General features: G+C 45.9%; 1 protein-coding gene across 2 annotated transcripts in view; it reads right to left on the bottom strand.

Moving 5' to 3' along the window:
- The window catches only part of LOC121285190 (von Willebrand factor D and EGF domain-containing protein-like), a 311,018-nt gene that overhangs the window by 17,468 nt on the left and 276,714 nt on the right, over positions 1 to 16,836 (bottom strand). For both annotated transcript variants that reach the window (XM_041201452.1, XM_041201453.1), the window contains exons 21-24: positions 14,862 to 15,395; positions 13,608 to 13,703; positions 13,364 to 13,459; positions 1,143 to 1,238 (exon numbers count right to left, since the gene is read on the bottom strand). In XM_041201452.1, coding sequence (XP_041057386.1) covers positions 1,143 to 1,238; positions 13,364 to 13,459; positions 13,608 to 13,703; positions 14,862 to 15,395 — 822 coding nt within the window. The remainder of the gene's footprint in view (positions 1 to 1,142; positions 1,239 to 13,363; positions 13,460 to 13,607; positions 13,704 to 14,861; positions 15,396 to 16,836) is intronic.

Raw genomic sequence — 16,836 nt, 5'->3', positions numbered from 1 at the left:
CGATTTGTGTTTTGCCTTCCGCAGAGTTGCCCTCTCTCCGTTCATAGCTATTTTTCTTGCATGTACCTCTTTAAATGTATTGCCGCTTTAAGGGCAGTGACTGTTGTTTTTTAACTCCATCCCTGCAGCGGTGGGCTTTTCTGTGCTGGGTTTCGCACACTTTTTGAGTTTTGGTAGGATCCCCACGATCGCGATTCTGCAGGGATTTTTTTCTCAAATTTAAAACTGCAGCACTGTTTTCTGCTCTGATTGACAACATAAGTACAGATTCTCTTTCTAATGTTTTGCTCACTCGTCTTGTGGATTTTCATTCAGGGGTCTTGCAATTTTGCTATTTTAATCCTCATCGCCAGTTTTATGTCTTGAGTCTATGACTTCACTAGTCGAGTAAACTCAAATTGCACACCTTCATACACACTTATTAGTTTATGCTCGCTATCAATGACAGGGACTGACATAACAACAAACTGTGATTGTTTATTGCAACAGAAGGCAGAGTACTAAATCCTAGTGTGCTCCCACAACCACCTCCAGCTCTATACTTACAATTAAACGGTAGCTTGTGCTGTACACTGATTGGTCAGTACTGTCACATGGTTAGTCCACTTGCATTCTCTTAAAGGTACATAGTACTTCACTTTACCACAGTTGGAATCATGCCTAAGAGCTACGTACATGCGTACTCCATAACCTGTTTCAAAGTAGTACTAATAAACAAGTGTTAAGCATATACCAGATTATGTCTACTGTCTAAGAACCAACTCCTACACCTGGAGTCCAAGACAGCAAGACACAGTCTCAGAACATGGTGGTAGCTCAAAACAGCCAATTCTCTATATCTAGTCTGGCAATTAGATGAGAAGATTTTCTGATCTTGTGACTGGCTTCAAGTTACATTGAGATAATGACAAATATTATTCCACCCAGGGCAATTCTGAGCAGTCAGGTGATGTATTACAGTGCAGCAGAATGGTTGAGTACTGACATGTAATAAATGCCAGGGTCACAATTTGATAAAGTACAAAATTTTGAGAAGAGGATATGATTTGCACATTATCCTCTCCTTATCCTCATCTTACATCAAATTCCCTAGTGTAAAGCTTTTGTTGTGCAGAATAATACCAAACCAATAATACACTTACTTGTTTCACATCTTGGTCCCACAAATCCATAATGGCAAGAGCAGGTATTTCTGGCTATACAAGATCCACCATGTTCACACAGTGGAACACAGAGAGCTACATTTAGAAGTAAAAATCATTAATGCAGTGCAGCATTATTATGAGCATTGACTTGCATTACATTGTCACATGTCTCACTAGTTTCATCAGTGGAATAAATTAGAACAGATGCTGGGTCTTATCTTTTAACACTTTTTAGTTGCCTGATGAAATATCTATTTCCAGTCATTCGTTAAGGGAATCAATTGGGGCAAACATTGTTTCATGAATAAAATGATCTCAATAGATTAAAAAGAGTATTTTTTTCAGCTGAAGGGAATACAATAACTCTGTCGACCACTGGTGCACACAAGCAGCAGAGTGGTTCATTTACAAGATGCACTTCAGCAACTCGTCAAGTTTCCTTCAGCAGCATCTTTGAAACCAGCAACCTCTACCAGCTAGAAGGACAAGGGCATCAGATGCAATGGAAACAACACCACCTGCAAGTTCCCTTCAAAGTTACTCATTATCCTGATATGAAACTATATCATGTTCCTTCACTATGGCTAGATCAACATCCTGGAACTTCTTCCCTAATAGCACACAGGGTGTGCTTTTATTACATGGATAGCAGTAGTTCAAGAAGGCAGTTCTGAAGGGCAGTAGTGACGGTCAATAAATGCTGCTCTTGTTAGCGATGCTCAATTCCCAAGAATATGTAAAAAGAGGACAGTGGCTGAGCTAGGTGACATAACAATGCACTCCACGCCAATTTAAAACCCAGGCCACGCTGTCCACATTGAATGGTTATAGTCAGTTCTTGGCTGGGTCATTTGAAACCAGGGAACCCTATGACTGCAGGTAGATTGTAAACTGTCAAGATTGTTAGACTCGGTCCCACCACATAAGAGAATCATAGAACAGCAACCAGGGAGACACTGATGTTCTGTTAATCCAATGTGAATTTGACAGACAGAATTTGCGCATGCCAAATCCTAGTGATAGTAACTCCTTTCGAAGATAAATGCTCCCATATGCAATAAATAATTTTAGGAAAGTTTGAATTTGGCTAATCTTAGTTAAATTAATAAAAGGCACATCAAATCTACGTGCAATTGAAATTGTACAATTTGTTCAGGATCTGTTTAACGCTTTTGGTTGTTTAAAAAAAAATCTCTTGTTCATTTTTGTGGCAAAAGTGCATTTAAAGTATCGAATTAAATGTAACCTTATTCATTTACTTTGAATGATGACTGCAATGATATATCTACATTTCCAAAGGGTGAAAGGAGAAGAATGAATTCAGAACAACCAACAGAAAAGACAACAGAATGCAAAGAAATTAAAAAGGTAAGAAAGTCCATTACTGTGTCTGTCTCAATTGTGCTGCATCAGTAGTCAAGCTTCTTGGCACTTGTACAGGTTGCTGGCTCTGTCTATACCAACAACACATTGATGTGTGTAAGATTACTGTATTGGTGAATGCGTTGTACCAAGGTCAGTAAGGCTGCCAATAGTAAAATAATGAACACATTACAAAGTAAAAATCGTCCTTACTTTCATTATTTCCATCTGTTCATGTTTTTTTTCTTGTGCCAATTTGGACTTGAATCACTGCACATTTTGGATTGAATATGCTGTCAATTAAATTCTACAATCTTAAAACTGCAGGTTTTTAATCTCAACTATAAGGAGGGTTGCTCTCTTGTTGTCAATGATTTTGTAGAGGAAACATAAAACCTACCCAAAGCACTTATTGTTAGCCAACCAAACCACAGACAGGCCCAGGATGGATCACTGGATTCCTGTGGTTAAGACATGTTTTAGAATAAAACTTAATTCCTCAATTTTAACATTCTTTGTCAAGGGGATAACTACTTTTAATCATTCTGATGGAGCTGCAACAGCAGACATAACACTCCCAAAGCTCAGATTTCTAACTCATTGTAAGGACAATTATGAATCCTGGGTCTGGATTTTTTGGATAGTGGGACTTTCTCTGGCCCGTCAGTGAAAGAGTTGGCAGGGAACACACCACCGTTCAGCATGGCTGCCCTGTAGCCATTTAATGCTCTTTCATCTCCATCTCAGAAGAAATCCCGCCTCCAAGAGTTGCCAGTCACCTGGCAACCCTCTAGTTCCACCAGTGCCACTGGGGGCAGTAGTCACTACTGGGACTACACCAAGCTCCATGGAACAAAATGCAAATGATGGAGCTAGGTCCAGGGATCTCTCAGCTGGGCCAGGAGAAGAGGCCCCCGGGAAGAGGTTGAGGGTGGAGGGAGTGGGTTGCAAATGGCTCTTGAGGGAGGTGTTTCCTACCCGAAGCCTGTGCAGGCTAACCTGCTGGGCTTCCCCTGACCTCCTCCTGTTGGCATAACTATTGTAGCCTGGAGGAAAACAGCCCTTAAATGCCATTTATTGGTCACTTAAAGGCATCAACTGGGGTGAGGGCAGACAAGCTACCATAGGCCTCACCTGCCTCCCGTATATTCGCTTCAAGTCAAGGGTGGGCAGTTACGTGATGGGAAGGACACAGAGAGAATTTTGCAGGCCTCCCTTCCTGCAAACCCACTTAGGGGGGAACCATAAAATTCTGCCCCTGGGGAAGGAGACCATGGGAAGTGTCAGAGATGGAAAAGTATATGACATTCTTTTTCTGTTCATTCTCTTATTGTATCCTGCACTAAACAGTCAGTAAAAGATGTCATAATATTATTCCTTCTACTAGAAGTGATGAAAACTCCAATTATCAGGAAGCTACTTATTTCCCACCAGCTGTACAAGGGCAAAAAGCCTCCAGCACTTCAAACACACAGCATTAACTGTTCCATTCCTCTTAGCTCACGAGTACTTACTTTGATAGCAATCAAGGAGTAAGCTAGAGAGAAGTGCACTGAATGATGGTGAGCACATGTAAGTAAAAGCGGTGAACACATATGGAGTAAGGTATTGCTGATAGTGAAGTCAGCAGTGGAGGATCTGAAGCCAATGGTTCGCCTTGTATGAACATACGAACATCCGAATTAGGAGCATGAGTCAGCCTTGAGCCTGCTCCAGCAAGGGTCAGCTCAGGCCTAAGAGACTATTATTGATACACAGCAAGTCAGTCAGTTTGACACTATTGCTGCATAGGTAGCACCTAGAAATATTATGAATATTAGATTGGTTTTACAAATTCATGAAACACATGATGATACTGAGGGCAGAATTTTCTGCCTGTCGGGCGGGCCGTGCGGGAGCTGGTGTGCGATCGGGTCCGCGCTGCCATTTTACCTGGGCGGGTCAATTAAGGTCCGCCCAGCGTGAATCGTGGCTCCCGAGCACAGTGGGAGTGGGCGGGAGGCAGCGGGACTGCAATGACTACTGGGTCCAATGGCGACCTGGCGGCCTGTTTTAAAAAGTTGCTGCAGCCTTTCCAAGGCTGTGAATCACAGCCAGTGTAAGGGCTCCCCAGAGCGCTGCTGGTGAGCAGGCTAGGCAGGAGGATAGAGCCGGTGGGGGGGGCAGTATGCCCCTCGTTTTTCTGATGATTGCCTTGCTGGCCTCCTGGAGGAGGTGGCAGCACGGCGGGAGGTCCTGGTACCCCAGGACGGGAGGAGAAGGCCCCAGCACATGGCCAAATGGTGGTGGAGATCGTGAGCTCCCACGATGTGGTGCGATGCCCCTGGATCCAGTGTCACAAGTGCTTCAATGAACTGCTGCGCTCGGGAAGGGTGAGTACCATGTTGGCATTGGACACTTAACCCAGCAGGTAGGCTTTTCCCCCTGGCGCCACCCCCAAGTATGAGTGTGGTGACTGCATTGAATCATTGATGGCATGTGTCCCTCGCTGGGTGGGCCAGCAGATATTGTCCATGCTGAGGTCACCCTGAGAGGGTGGTGAAGAGATGGGTTTTGCCCCCACAGCATGTGGTATAGTGACATCCACTTTACTGTTTTGGGGATCAACCTGGAGGAGCTGCACCCAGACACAGTGCTGGAAATCCAGTACATGTCAAAGTCAGGGTGATGACATGCTGGGAGGGGAGCTTCAAGGTGGTATGGCACCGGTTGATCTGCTTCCCTCTGTGCTCCACGTGCTTCCGACTCCTTGCTATGGAGATTAGACCGTGTGGTGCCTAATGTGATGTAGGCAGCATTTGTCCAAGGGGGAGGTGGGGGAGGACAAGCCTGGCATTTTTGTGTGAGTGTTCGGCAGCAGCGGGGGAGGAGACACTGGAGCCCTGCAATGTCCCACTTTGGTTGAGGTGGGCCGTCCGCGAAGAGAATCCAGGTACAAGTTGCACTAATCAATGCTCTTCTCTCCTTTGTCACTGAGCAGGTGAAGACTAGCGGAGGGCCAGACCAGTTGGTGATTCTCAGCCGCTTCGAGCAGGAGGCCCTAGGTCTGGAGATGGCCATGCGCCCAGGTCCACTGGTGTCGGTGAGGATGGGCTGCCACAGCCAGATATGTTTGCCCAGCAGTGAGGTCACCATTGTTCTCCCAACATCCATGGCAGTGCTGAATGTTCGATCATTGAAGATTGCAACATGGCTTGACCATTGCTTATGGAAGGATGAGTGCATAATGATCTGGGTGACAGGGATGCACATTGACATTGTCTCCATGTTAACTGGTCCAATATCCTTGTTCTTCCTTTCAGCATCAGTGGAGCAGGGCCGGGAGGAGGAGCAGCAGAGTCCCCCCTCTCACCTCCTGAAGTCTCGGACCACCAGCATCACATCATCTCTGCCAGGCAGGCACCACCACAGATACTAGCACCTTGGTGGGAATTAGGACAATGGCTAGTGTCCTAGGGCAGAGCGGTGAGGGCACTTCACAGTTGTTGGAGGAGCTGGCAGAGACAGAGAGTGCCCGTTGTGCCAGCAGTTGGAGGACTGCAGGGGGCCAGGCATATGCTCAGTCGGTGGCTGATGATGTGCCTCTGGAGTCATCTGCGATGCAGCAGGGACAGGAAATGCAGCTGGGTGTGAAGGAGCATCTGATGGAGATACATGAGGCTATGCTTGGCTTGGTGTACATGGACTATCGCCAATGCAATGAGCCTCATGGCCAAGCGCCATGCGTCGTTGATGGTGAGACTGGCGACTCTTGTGCAGAGGCTCCTCCAGGAGACCAATCAGGGCTTCCAGGGGATGTGCTCAGACCAGCAAGCCCTCACATCAGCATTGACCCCAGCTGGTCAGTGCCAGTGTGGGAGATGGTTTGGGAACCAAGTTTTCCAGCTCAGTGCCCATCCATCCACAGTGAGCAGGGAGGTCCGAAGTGACCTCACATCGGCGCAGCAGCTGCCTGTCGTCTCTGCTGGCTCCTCTCAGGGTGCACCGGATGAGGGCGGCAGCTCCTCCGTCCCTCTGCCAGTGACCATAGCATCCGACAAGGCTGCGACGACTGGGGAGATGCCAGATGTGGAACCGCAGCTCCCTCCCAGGTGGGGTCAGTTCAGGCTCCACGGGCCAGATGATAACCGCTAAGATCATTGAGGTCAACGGGACAGCAAAGTCAGCAGGCTGTCTCAGATGCCACTCCCAGCATCAAGACATAGCACCCGAAAGCGTAAACATAAGGCACCTTAGGCACACCACGGGTTTATCACTGGTGCTTTTGTGTTGGCCTGCAATGAGGTCTTTAACACCTTTGTCATTTTGTTTTCTTAAGCACCTTTTGTTATTATATTAAATTCAGACATGTCATCATGGCTGAGGATGTCTCTTTTCCTCTGCAGGTGGATGGTTACCAATAATGTTAAGAGTGCCATGTGGGACATTCAGCTTTATTAACAAGGTCCTTAGTTAATGTTCCTACCCAGGCAGATTTTGTTCTCAGATATTGAGTATGGAGCCTGCAGCCCAGGCTTGTCCTGGTGATCCATCTGTGATTTGCTAGCTGAAGGTTCATCGGATTAAAGCCTCCTGGGTGTCCCTGCCTCCCTGGAGTATGCTTGGGTCAATGTCTACCCCCTCAGCATTTCCCTGTGTGCTCATCTTTGGACTCACTGCTGGACTCATCGTGTGCATCCGGGGCAACTGCATCTACATCTTCATCGTCCACAACTTTCCCCCTTTCCAGCGCAAGATTGCGGAGAGCGCAGCATGCAATCACTATCACTGACACACGATCTGGGGGGGTACTGGAGTGCAGCTCTTAAGCGGTCCAGGCATCGGATGCGCACCTTGAGAAGACCGATGGTTCTCTCCACCACAGCCCTTGTGGAGGCGTGGCTCCTATTGTACCGCTGCTCAACTTCTGCTCTTGGATGGTGGAGAGGCGTCATGAGCCACCTTCTGAGGGGGTAGCCCTTGTCACTCAGCAGCCATCCATCCAGCCAGGCTGGAGCACTGAAGAGCCCCGGCACCTGGGAGTGTCTGAGGATGTAGGTGTCGTGGGAGCTGCCTGGGTACCTCGCACAGACTTGTAGAATCTGCATCCTGTGATCACACACTATCTGCACGTTCATGGAGTGGAAGCCCTTCCTGTTGATGAAGGCACCGGGCTCACCTGCTGGCGCCTTGATGGTCACATGTGTACAGTCTATTGCACCCTGGACGCGGGGGAAGCCAGCAATGGCCGTGAAGTCTCTGGATCACTGCATCTGGCTTGCCTGGTCCCAACAGTAGTGGATGAAGGTCAATGCAGACCTCAACAGAGTGTCTGTAACCTGCTTGACACAAGTGTGGACAGCTGATTGGGAGACACTGCAAAGATCACCCCTGACCCCTGGAAGGAGCCAGGGGCATAGAAGTTGAGGCAGCTGTGACCTTTAGAGCCACTGGCATGGGGTGTCCACCCACACAGTTAGCAGAGATCTCAGGCCCAACCATCTGATAAATATAGTTGACTGTCTCCCTTGAGAGACAGAGCCTCCTTTGGCACTGCACCTCAGACATATTGAGGTAGCTGCTTCGCTGCCTGTATACCCTGGCAGCAGGATAGTGACGTCTTCTGCAGACACCTCTGCCTTGGACTATCTCTTGGCCCTGCGCCCCTTGTGCCTGCGTCTGTCCTCCCAAAGGTGGTTCTCCTGGCACCTGAATGTGCACTCCTGGCCTCCCCCTTCTAGCCCTCCCTTCCTCCTCAGAGGAGCTGCCTCCAGTGGAGAGTTCAACTCCCATTCCCAGGCTAAGGGAAAGCTTCCTGAAACCTGCAGGCCCAAAAAAGATTCCTCGTTGCAGAGTGCTGACTTGAAGGTTGTGAGTCCAGACCAAGCAGCTGGGATGCGTTTTGAAGTATTGCAGATCACACAGGCAAATATCAGCAACTTTGGAAAATCAATATTTGATGGAGCACACTTGTGACCCCACTGAGCCCTCTTATCCCGGCCATGGATAAGGTTTATACAAATGTCTCCTACCCGCCTGCCCATTGTGCCCGTGTGCCAAACTGAAGGTCGCATGGCTGGAGGAAAATCGGCGTCAGTTGGCGCCTCAAAGGCCTTAAGGGGCCCGTTAATTAATGGCAGGCACGCATTGGATACCATCGCGCGCCTGCCCAACGAAATATCGTAATGGCACGCGGTGATGCAGGGACGCTTGCCTGACATCACCGCGTGTCATTTTACATGTTGGCGTGAGGGTCCCGCCCCCACACACCAATGGGAAAATTCTGCCCAAAGGGAAATCACAGTGATAAATAGACAACACACATACACACACACACAATGGACTGTCAACAATGGTGGCACTAACATTGTTTATTCAGATACTGGTATAGATTTTTGAATTCACTTTCTGTATGGTAAGCTGGTGAGGCAGAGCACAGAAAGCACCCAAATTTTATTCTATGGGCTACATTATCCAGAAAGGTGTGGGGGTGGGGGCAGAGAGTGGGGGGCAGAGGCCGACTACTCAAACCACTAGAAGGAAAGTCAGTCGACAGCCAACACACTGGAAAGAAGCCCGCCCTGCAGCCAACACTGGGGGTGGGCATTGGTGGGTCTTGCAGCCCTCAGTGGGAGGAAATCCCACCCTTGAGAGCTGCCAATCAGAGCTCAGTGGTGGGCATTGCCAGGACTGCTAGAAGGAGCAAGAAGAAGAGTGATGGCTCCGGCAGAAAGGTAAGTCCCGGGCTTTTAGGGCAAGGAGTGATCTGAGAACCCAATGAGAGGGAAGAGAGGGGTAGGTGTCTGGATTTTGGAGGTCAGGTGGTGCAACATTTTTTCCCATGTAGGCCACAAAAAATGGCCTGCCCACCACCATCCACCTGCACATGCCAACCATATTTTTTGAGGAGGTGACCAGGTGTGTAGATGAGGGTAGTGCGGTTGATGTAGTTTATATGGATTTCAGCAAAGCCTTTGACAAGGTTCCACATGGGAGACTTATAAAGAAGGCAAATGCACAAAGGATACAGGGTAATTTGATGAGGCGGATTCGAAATTAGCTTAGTTGTAGGAGACAGAGGATTATGACAGAAGGATGCTTTAGTGACTGGAAGCCAGTGTCCAGTGGTGTACCACAGGGATCTGTGCTGGGTCTCCTATTATTCGTCATTTATATAAACGATATAGATGACTATGTTGGGGGGAGGATTAGTAAGTTTGCAGATGACACAAAGATTGGCCGGGTGGTTAACAGTGAGGTTGAGTGTCTTGGGCTACAGAAAGATATATACAGGATGGTCAAATGGGCAGATAAGTGGCAGATGGAATTTAACCCTGAAAAGTGTGAGGTGATACACTTTGGAAGGAGTAATTTGACAAGGAAGTATTCAATGAACGTCATGACACTAGGAAGTTCTGAGGAACAAAAGGATCTTGGTGTGTGTGTCCATAGATCTCTGAAGGCAGAGGGGCATGTTAGTGGAGTGGTGAAAAAGGCATATGGGACACTTGCCTTTATCAGTCGGGGCACAGATTACAAAAGTAGGGAGGTCATGTTGGAGTTGTATAGAACCTTGGTGCGGTCACAGCTGGAGCACTGTGTGCAGTTCTGATCACCACATCATAGGAAGGATGTGATTGCACTGGAGGGGGGGGCAGAGGAGATTCACCAGGATGTTGCCTGGGATGAAACATTTAAGTTATGAAGAGAGGTTGGATTGACATGGGTCATTTTCGTTGGAGCAGAGAAGACTGAGGGTTGACCTGATCGAGGTGTACAAGATTATGAGGGGCATGGACAGGGTGGATAGGGAGCAGCTGTTCCCCTTAGTTGAAGGATCAGTCATGAGGGGACATAAGTTCAAGGTGAGGGGCAGGAGGTTTAGGGGGGACGTGAGGAAATTTTTTTTTTACCCAGAGGGTGGTGACGGTCTGGAATGCACTGCCTGGGAGGGTGTTGGAGGCGGGATGCCTCACATCCTTTATAAAGTACTTGGGTGAGCACTTGGCACGTCATAACATTCAAGGTTATGGGCCAAGTGCTGGTAAATGGGACTAGTTAGGTAGTTCAGGTGTTTTTCACGTGTCGGCGCAGACTCGATGGGCCGAAGGGCCTCTTCTGCACTGTGTGATTCTGTGATATTATGGTGTGAGCAGCATATTATCCTGGTCAATGGAAACATAGAAAATAGGAGCAGGAGTAGGTCATTCAGATCTTTGAGCTTGCTCTGCCATTCAACATGATCATGGCTGACCTCTATCTCAATGCCAAACTCCCACACTCTCCCCTTGACACCTTTAGAGTCCAGAAATCTATTTTCTTCTTAAATATGTTCAGTGACTTGGCCTCCACAGCCCTCTGTGGTAGAGAATTCCATAGGTTCACCACCCTCTAAGTGAAGAAGTTTCTCCTTATCTCAGTCCTAAATGGCATACCCCATATCCTGAGATTATGACCCCTGTTCTAGACACCCCAGCCAGAGAAAATATCACCTCTGCATCCAGTCTGTCCATCTCTGTCAGAATTTTATGTGTTTCAATGAGATCTCCTCTCATTCTTCTAAACTCCTGTGAATACAGGCCTAGTCAGCCAAATCTCTCCTCAAACGACAATCTTCCCATCCCAGAATGCAGTCTGGTGAACCTTTGCTGCACTTCTTCTATGACAAGTACATCCTTTCTTAGGTAAAGGGATTAAAACTGCACACAATACTCCAGGTGTGGTCTCACCAAGGCCCTGTACAGCTGCAGCAAGATATCCTTGCTCCTGTACTCAAGTTCTCTTGCAATGAAGGGCAACATACCACTTGCCTTCTTAACTGCCTATTGCACCTGCATGCTTGCTTTCAGTGATTGGTGTACAAGGACACCCAGGTTCCTTTGTACATCAACATTTCCCAATCTATCACCATTTAAATATTATGCTGCCAATCTGTTTTTCCTACCGAAGTGGATAACTTCACCATGTTATACTGCATCTGCCATGTATTTGCCCACTCACTCAGCCTGTCTAAATCATTTTGAAGCCTCTTAACACCCTCCTCATCGCTCACATTCCCACCAAGTTTCCTGTCACCAGCAAACTTGGAAATATTATATTTGGTTCCCTCATCCAAATCATTGATTATATCATGAATAGCTGGGGCCCGTGCACTAATCCCTGCAGTACCCTGTTAGTCACCACCTGCCACTCCGAAAAATATCCATTTATTCTTACTCTTTGCTTCCTGTCTGCTCACCAATTCTCAATCCACGCCAATATATTATCCGCAATCCCATGTGCTTGAATTTTACATACTAACCTCTTATGTGGAACTTTATCAAAAGCTTTCTGAAAATCTAACTACACCACATCCACCAGTTGTCCCTTAGCTATTCTTTTAGTTATGTCCTCAAAAAGCTCCAGTCGGTTTGTCAAACATGATTTACCTTTCATAAAGCCATGTTGACTTTGTTTAATCCCGTTGATATTTTTTAAGTGCCCTGTTGTCACATCCTTTATAATAGGCTCCAACATTTTCCCTGCTACTGATGTTAGGCTAACTGGCTTGTAATTCACTGTTTCCGCCCTCTCCTTTTTTAAATAGCGGGGTTACATTAGCCAATTTCCAACCTGTCGGGACTGTTCCAGAATCCACAGAATTTTGGAAGATGACAACCAACGCATCCACTAATTCCATGGCCACCTCCTTTAGTACTCTGGGATGTAGATTATTGGGCTCTGGGGATTTATCAGCTTTCAATTGTCTGCCAACTGCAGCGCCTGCCCAATATGTGGGGCATGTGTATCAAGGAGTTCAGCTCAGGGGTGAACAGGCTAGCCACTCGACATATTTTGACTGCACCACCTCCCCCCCCCCCACCCCCGCCCTCTGTTCCCACCAGCCCATTACTCATACAATGAAAACAAAAACATTGTTTTTGGGAAGGTCTGGATGTTTCTTTTATGAATTTGCATGAATGGGAGCTTTGTGTGTTATTGTGTATTATGTAGAAAGGAGAGCAGTAGATGTAATATTATTGAAGGGAAAGATGGAAATGCAGACTTTTAATTCTGTTGTCAGATTTAGAGACTGCGAGATAATTTGTATAAGAATTGCATGACTGTATCTCTTGTAATCAGTTAGCCACTCGACATTTTTTCAGGGTGCTGCTGTATCTCAGACTGCCTCCCCCGATACCCTGAACACAGACTTGTGAACAACCCTCAGGACCCATGCTAGATTGTATTGTAGGATATCCTAGATCACTCTGGAGACCCAGAATGAAAAACAGTAAAAACAAGGAAACATGAATACTGGTTTCGAACTGGTCTTGTATACCTTAAAGTGGAACACTAATAAAAACTGGGAAATAAGACCACTGGTCTGAACTGGTTTTTCCCTCTGGGTAATGGAACCATGCCTTCAATATGCAAATAGTGTGCTTAATCAATGGTGAGAGCATGGATGTCATTAGAGTGCTCTGCCATGGCTGCAGAAGAAGGCCTTAATCATCCAGGAGCTAACTTTATATGATCAAAATGTGGTGAGGTATGTTGGACTGCTTCCAATGTTCTTTCTATTCTTCCAAAGCAGAGATACAATGGGAACCCATGGTTCGCTGTTAGAAAGAGAGATATGGAGAGAGGGAGGGGATTTTTGCAGCTGGGTAGCTGGGGGTGTAAACTACAACAAACCTGCAGCATATCTCATAACAGCAGTCGGAGGTAGCAGGAAAAATAAAAATAAATGCCTCAAATTAGGATTTCTGTAATTCCTAACAATCTTTAGATTGGCCTCCCTACCATGCAGCAACACTGACAGATGCACAAGTAGACAGGCACACAACTTATATCACTTCTGTAGGTGGACAGGAGACGAAACAAATTGCTCCTACCATCTTCACAGGTCAGGCCATTGTATCCGTGGGGACACTCACACACATCTGGTTTGATGCACTTTCCTCTGTTTTTGCAGTCAGGCCGGCAGATTGCTAATAAAGACGAGTGAACATAAGATTAGTGTTTGCAGCAATAAAATATTCTGCAGTCATTCTGTGATGGACATTAACATTGTCAAGTTATATATTTCAAACAAGGACACTTCTTACAGGTCCTTTGTAGGCAAAGTAGAGTTCATACCTATGTGACAGTTGTATCCAGTGTAGCCAGACTTGCAACGACATGTGTTGGGAGCTGCGCATTCCATATTCTTTCCACAAGGGTATCTGCAAATGGCTAATAAATATCATGGTTGTTAGCTGGGCCCATCATTTTTTTAAAATGTTAAGCATGATTGTTATTCCTGAAACACCTGTCTAAATAGTCATTGATAGCAGGTGGCATGATGAAGGAATGCAGCCAGCTATGACTCAGCAGGATTTTCTGGTAAGAAAATGCAAGCACAATCCTGATGAGGAATAAGTGCAAGAGGGTACAATAAGGGGGATAGGATATAGTTGCATATAGTATGCTTGGATGGGTCAGAGGTCATAGTGGACAGAGATTTCAGGTGTTGATGGGAAGGGTGGGGTTTGTAGTCACTAAACTGAGATTGGCCATGACATAATCTACTCTACGTTAATTCTAAACTATTTTAAAAATATTAATGATTTTATATCTCAGTAATGTGCAGGTATGAACACAATTTCTCATGTCCTGAGTCACATCTCACAACAGTTTACAAACTGCTAGCCAGTGTATAGAAAGGGACAGTGAAAAAGGGAAGAGTTGGGATGGCGAAAGCATGCTTGATTTTAAAGGTGTTAAAGGAGATGTTTGAAAAATTGTGAGCGTAGTGAGAAGATGAGCTGCTGAGGGAGGAAAGAAACTCTGAAGGGTGAGACCACAATGGCCAAGGGAGAAACTCCTGGTGGTAGAACCAAGTGAGCAGGGAATAAACAATTTGCCAGTATTAAAGAAGCAGAGCATTCATTTTGGGGCATACAGCTGAAGATCTCTGAGGTAGAGTTGTACAGGGTCATGCAGGGTGATCACTATTTCTACAGTTTCTAAACCCACTAGGGGAGATGGTGGCATAGTGGTATTGTCACTGACTAGGATTCTAGAGACCCAGCATAAAGCTCTGGGAACTTGGGTTTGAATCCCACCACAGCAGATGGTGAATTTTGAATTCAATAAAAATCTGGAATTAAAGGTCTGATTGAAACCATTGCCAATTGTTGTGAAAACCCATCTAGTTCACTAATGTCCTTTAGGGAAGGAAGTCTGCTGGTCTGACCTACATGTGATTCTAGACACATAGCAATGTGGTTCACTTTGAAGAAGGGCAGCCTAGCCAGTGTGTGGATTTTACACAAGCATAAAAAGCAATATTTCCATCACAATTGTGATCTGTATGAACTCTCTCCAATAGATTGCAGTCAATTCATTTACCTTTACACGTAACACCATCACCAGTGTATCCAAAAGGACATCGCCCGCATTTAAAGCTTCCAAACTGTGTGGGCTCACAGGCGACTCCATTAAAGCAAGGCATGTCAGCACAGGTGACCTTTTTCTCGGTAGGAACTAACTCATTACTGATGTGGGTGATGGATGCTGTCACAGCTCGCAGTGCAGAGGCAGCAGGTCTCCAAAACATGGTTGTCTTTTGTAGAACTTTGGGCTGAACAGCAACTTGAGATATGGTTCCAGAACTTAGAGCAGCACCTGTGATAGCAGTGGCAATGTCCTGAGATGAAGTGCTCATGGAAGAAGACAAGCTCAAAGTCGTGTATGGCTTATCTGTCCTGGGAGCTGGATTTGGTTTTGCTTTAGTAACTGCTTTGTCCATTGTCACTCTGCTGGCCACAGGAGCATGCCAAGGAGTGGTTTTCTGGCTCGTTGGCTGCAGCCTAACTGGCCCGTTGCTTGGTCTCATAGTGGGAAACCAGTGTTGACGAAATCTTGATGCAACATGCGGGGAAACTAGAGGAACAGAGACAAAAAAGTTCATGAATATATTCCAAATCATCTTGTTTAATGTTTCATCCTTTAAGAATGCAAGAAATTAGTTTATCTTCACAGTTCAGCATTTTTAATGTTAAGCATTGAAAATGTTAGAGGATCATCAGCACCATGTTGGCAATTGTCGATGCTAGCATGGCCATTTGTGGAGAACCATTAAAATAAAGGTTACTGTGTCGTAAGGTCAAGATAAATTCACTTTAACCCTGGGGTGTCCAAGCAATGACCTGTGGCCAATATCTCATTTATGAGCCCTGGTTTATCAGCTCTGAAGATTCCATAATCTTGGTGCGTTCCCTGTTTTGGACTTGATGGCACAGATAGGCTTGTGCTCAACGCTGGTCCCTCATCAATGGAACGAATCTAAAGTTAAGTTAATCATAAAGCCTGAAATTAGGGCAGAAGGTGGTGCAGAAGGTGGACTAGTAATCCAGAAGTGCCAGCTAAAGCTCTGAGGACATGGGTTCAAATCCCACCTTGGCAGCTAAATTCAATTAATATGACCTGGAACTGAAAACTAGTCTCAGCGGTCACAACCATGAAACTTTTATCAATTGTCATAAAAACCCATCTGGTTTACGAATGTCCTTTAGGGAAGGAAACCTGCCATCCTTACCTAGTCTGACCTACATGTGACTCCAGATCCACAGCAACGGGGTTGACCCTTAAATGCCCTCTGAAATGGTTTAAGTTCAAGGGCAATTAGGGATGGGCAACAAATGCTGGCCTTGCCAGTGACACCCACATCCCATGAAAGAATATATTTAAAAAAAAATAGTAATTTTGCAGTGAGGGTCAATGGTATAGTGTTCTGATAGTCTTTAAGGAACTTATTGATGTTGTGAACAAATTGGATATTCTGCTATATCGACTGCAGCATGAACTGCTAGTGGAGTTTAAAGAAGTAACAAGTTTGCATTTATATAACATCTTTCACAACCTCAAGACATCTCAAAACATTTTACAGCCAATACAATACATTTGAAGTATCATTGCTGCAATATAGGAAATGTGGGAGCCATTTTGCACATAGCAACCTCCCATAACCAGCAATGAGATCAATAACCAGACATTTGGCTTTACTATTTTTGGATAAGTACTGGAAATTGTGGAGTACAGCCCTGCACTTCTTTGAATAGTGCCATGGGATGTATTATGTCCACCTGAGAGAGCAGAGGGGCCGTGGCTTAAGGTCTCATTCGATTTTGCAACCCTCCCTCAGTAGCACACTGAAAGGTCAAAACAAAGGCGGGAGTGCTTTGATAAAAGCAAAATACTGCGGATGCTGGAAATCTGAAACAAAAACGGAAAATGCTGGAAAAGCTCAGCAGATCTGGCAGCATCTGTGGAAGGAGAAACAGAATTAATATTTTGAGTCTGTATGACTTTCTTCAGAGCTCTG

The sequence above is a fragment of the Carcharodon carcharias genome, chromosome 12, assembly GCF_017639515.1.
Source record: "Carcharodon carcharias isolate sCarCar2 chromosome 12, sCarCar2.pri, whole genome shotgun sequence".
Classification (NCBI taxonomy): domain Eukaryota; kingdom Metazoa; phylum Chordata; class Chondrichthyes; order Lamniformes; family Lamnidae; genus Carcharodon; species Carcharodon carcharias.
This window is presented reverse-complemented; position numbering and strand designations above follow the sequence as displayed.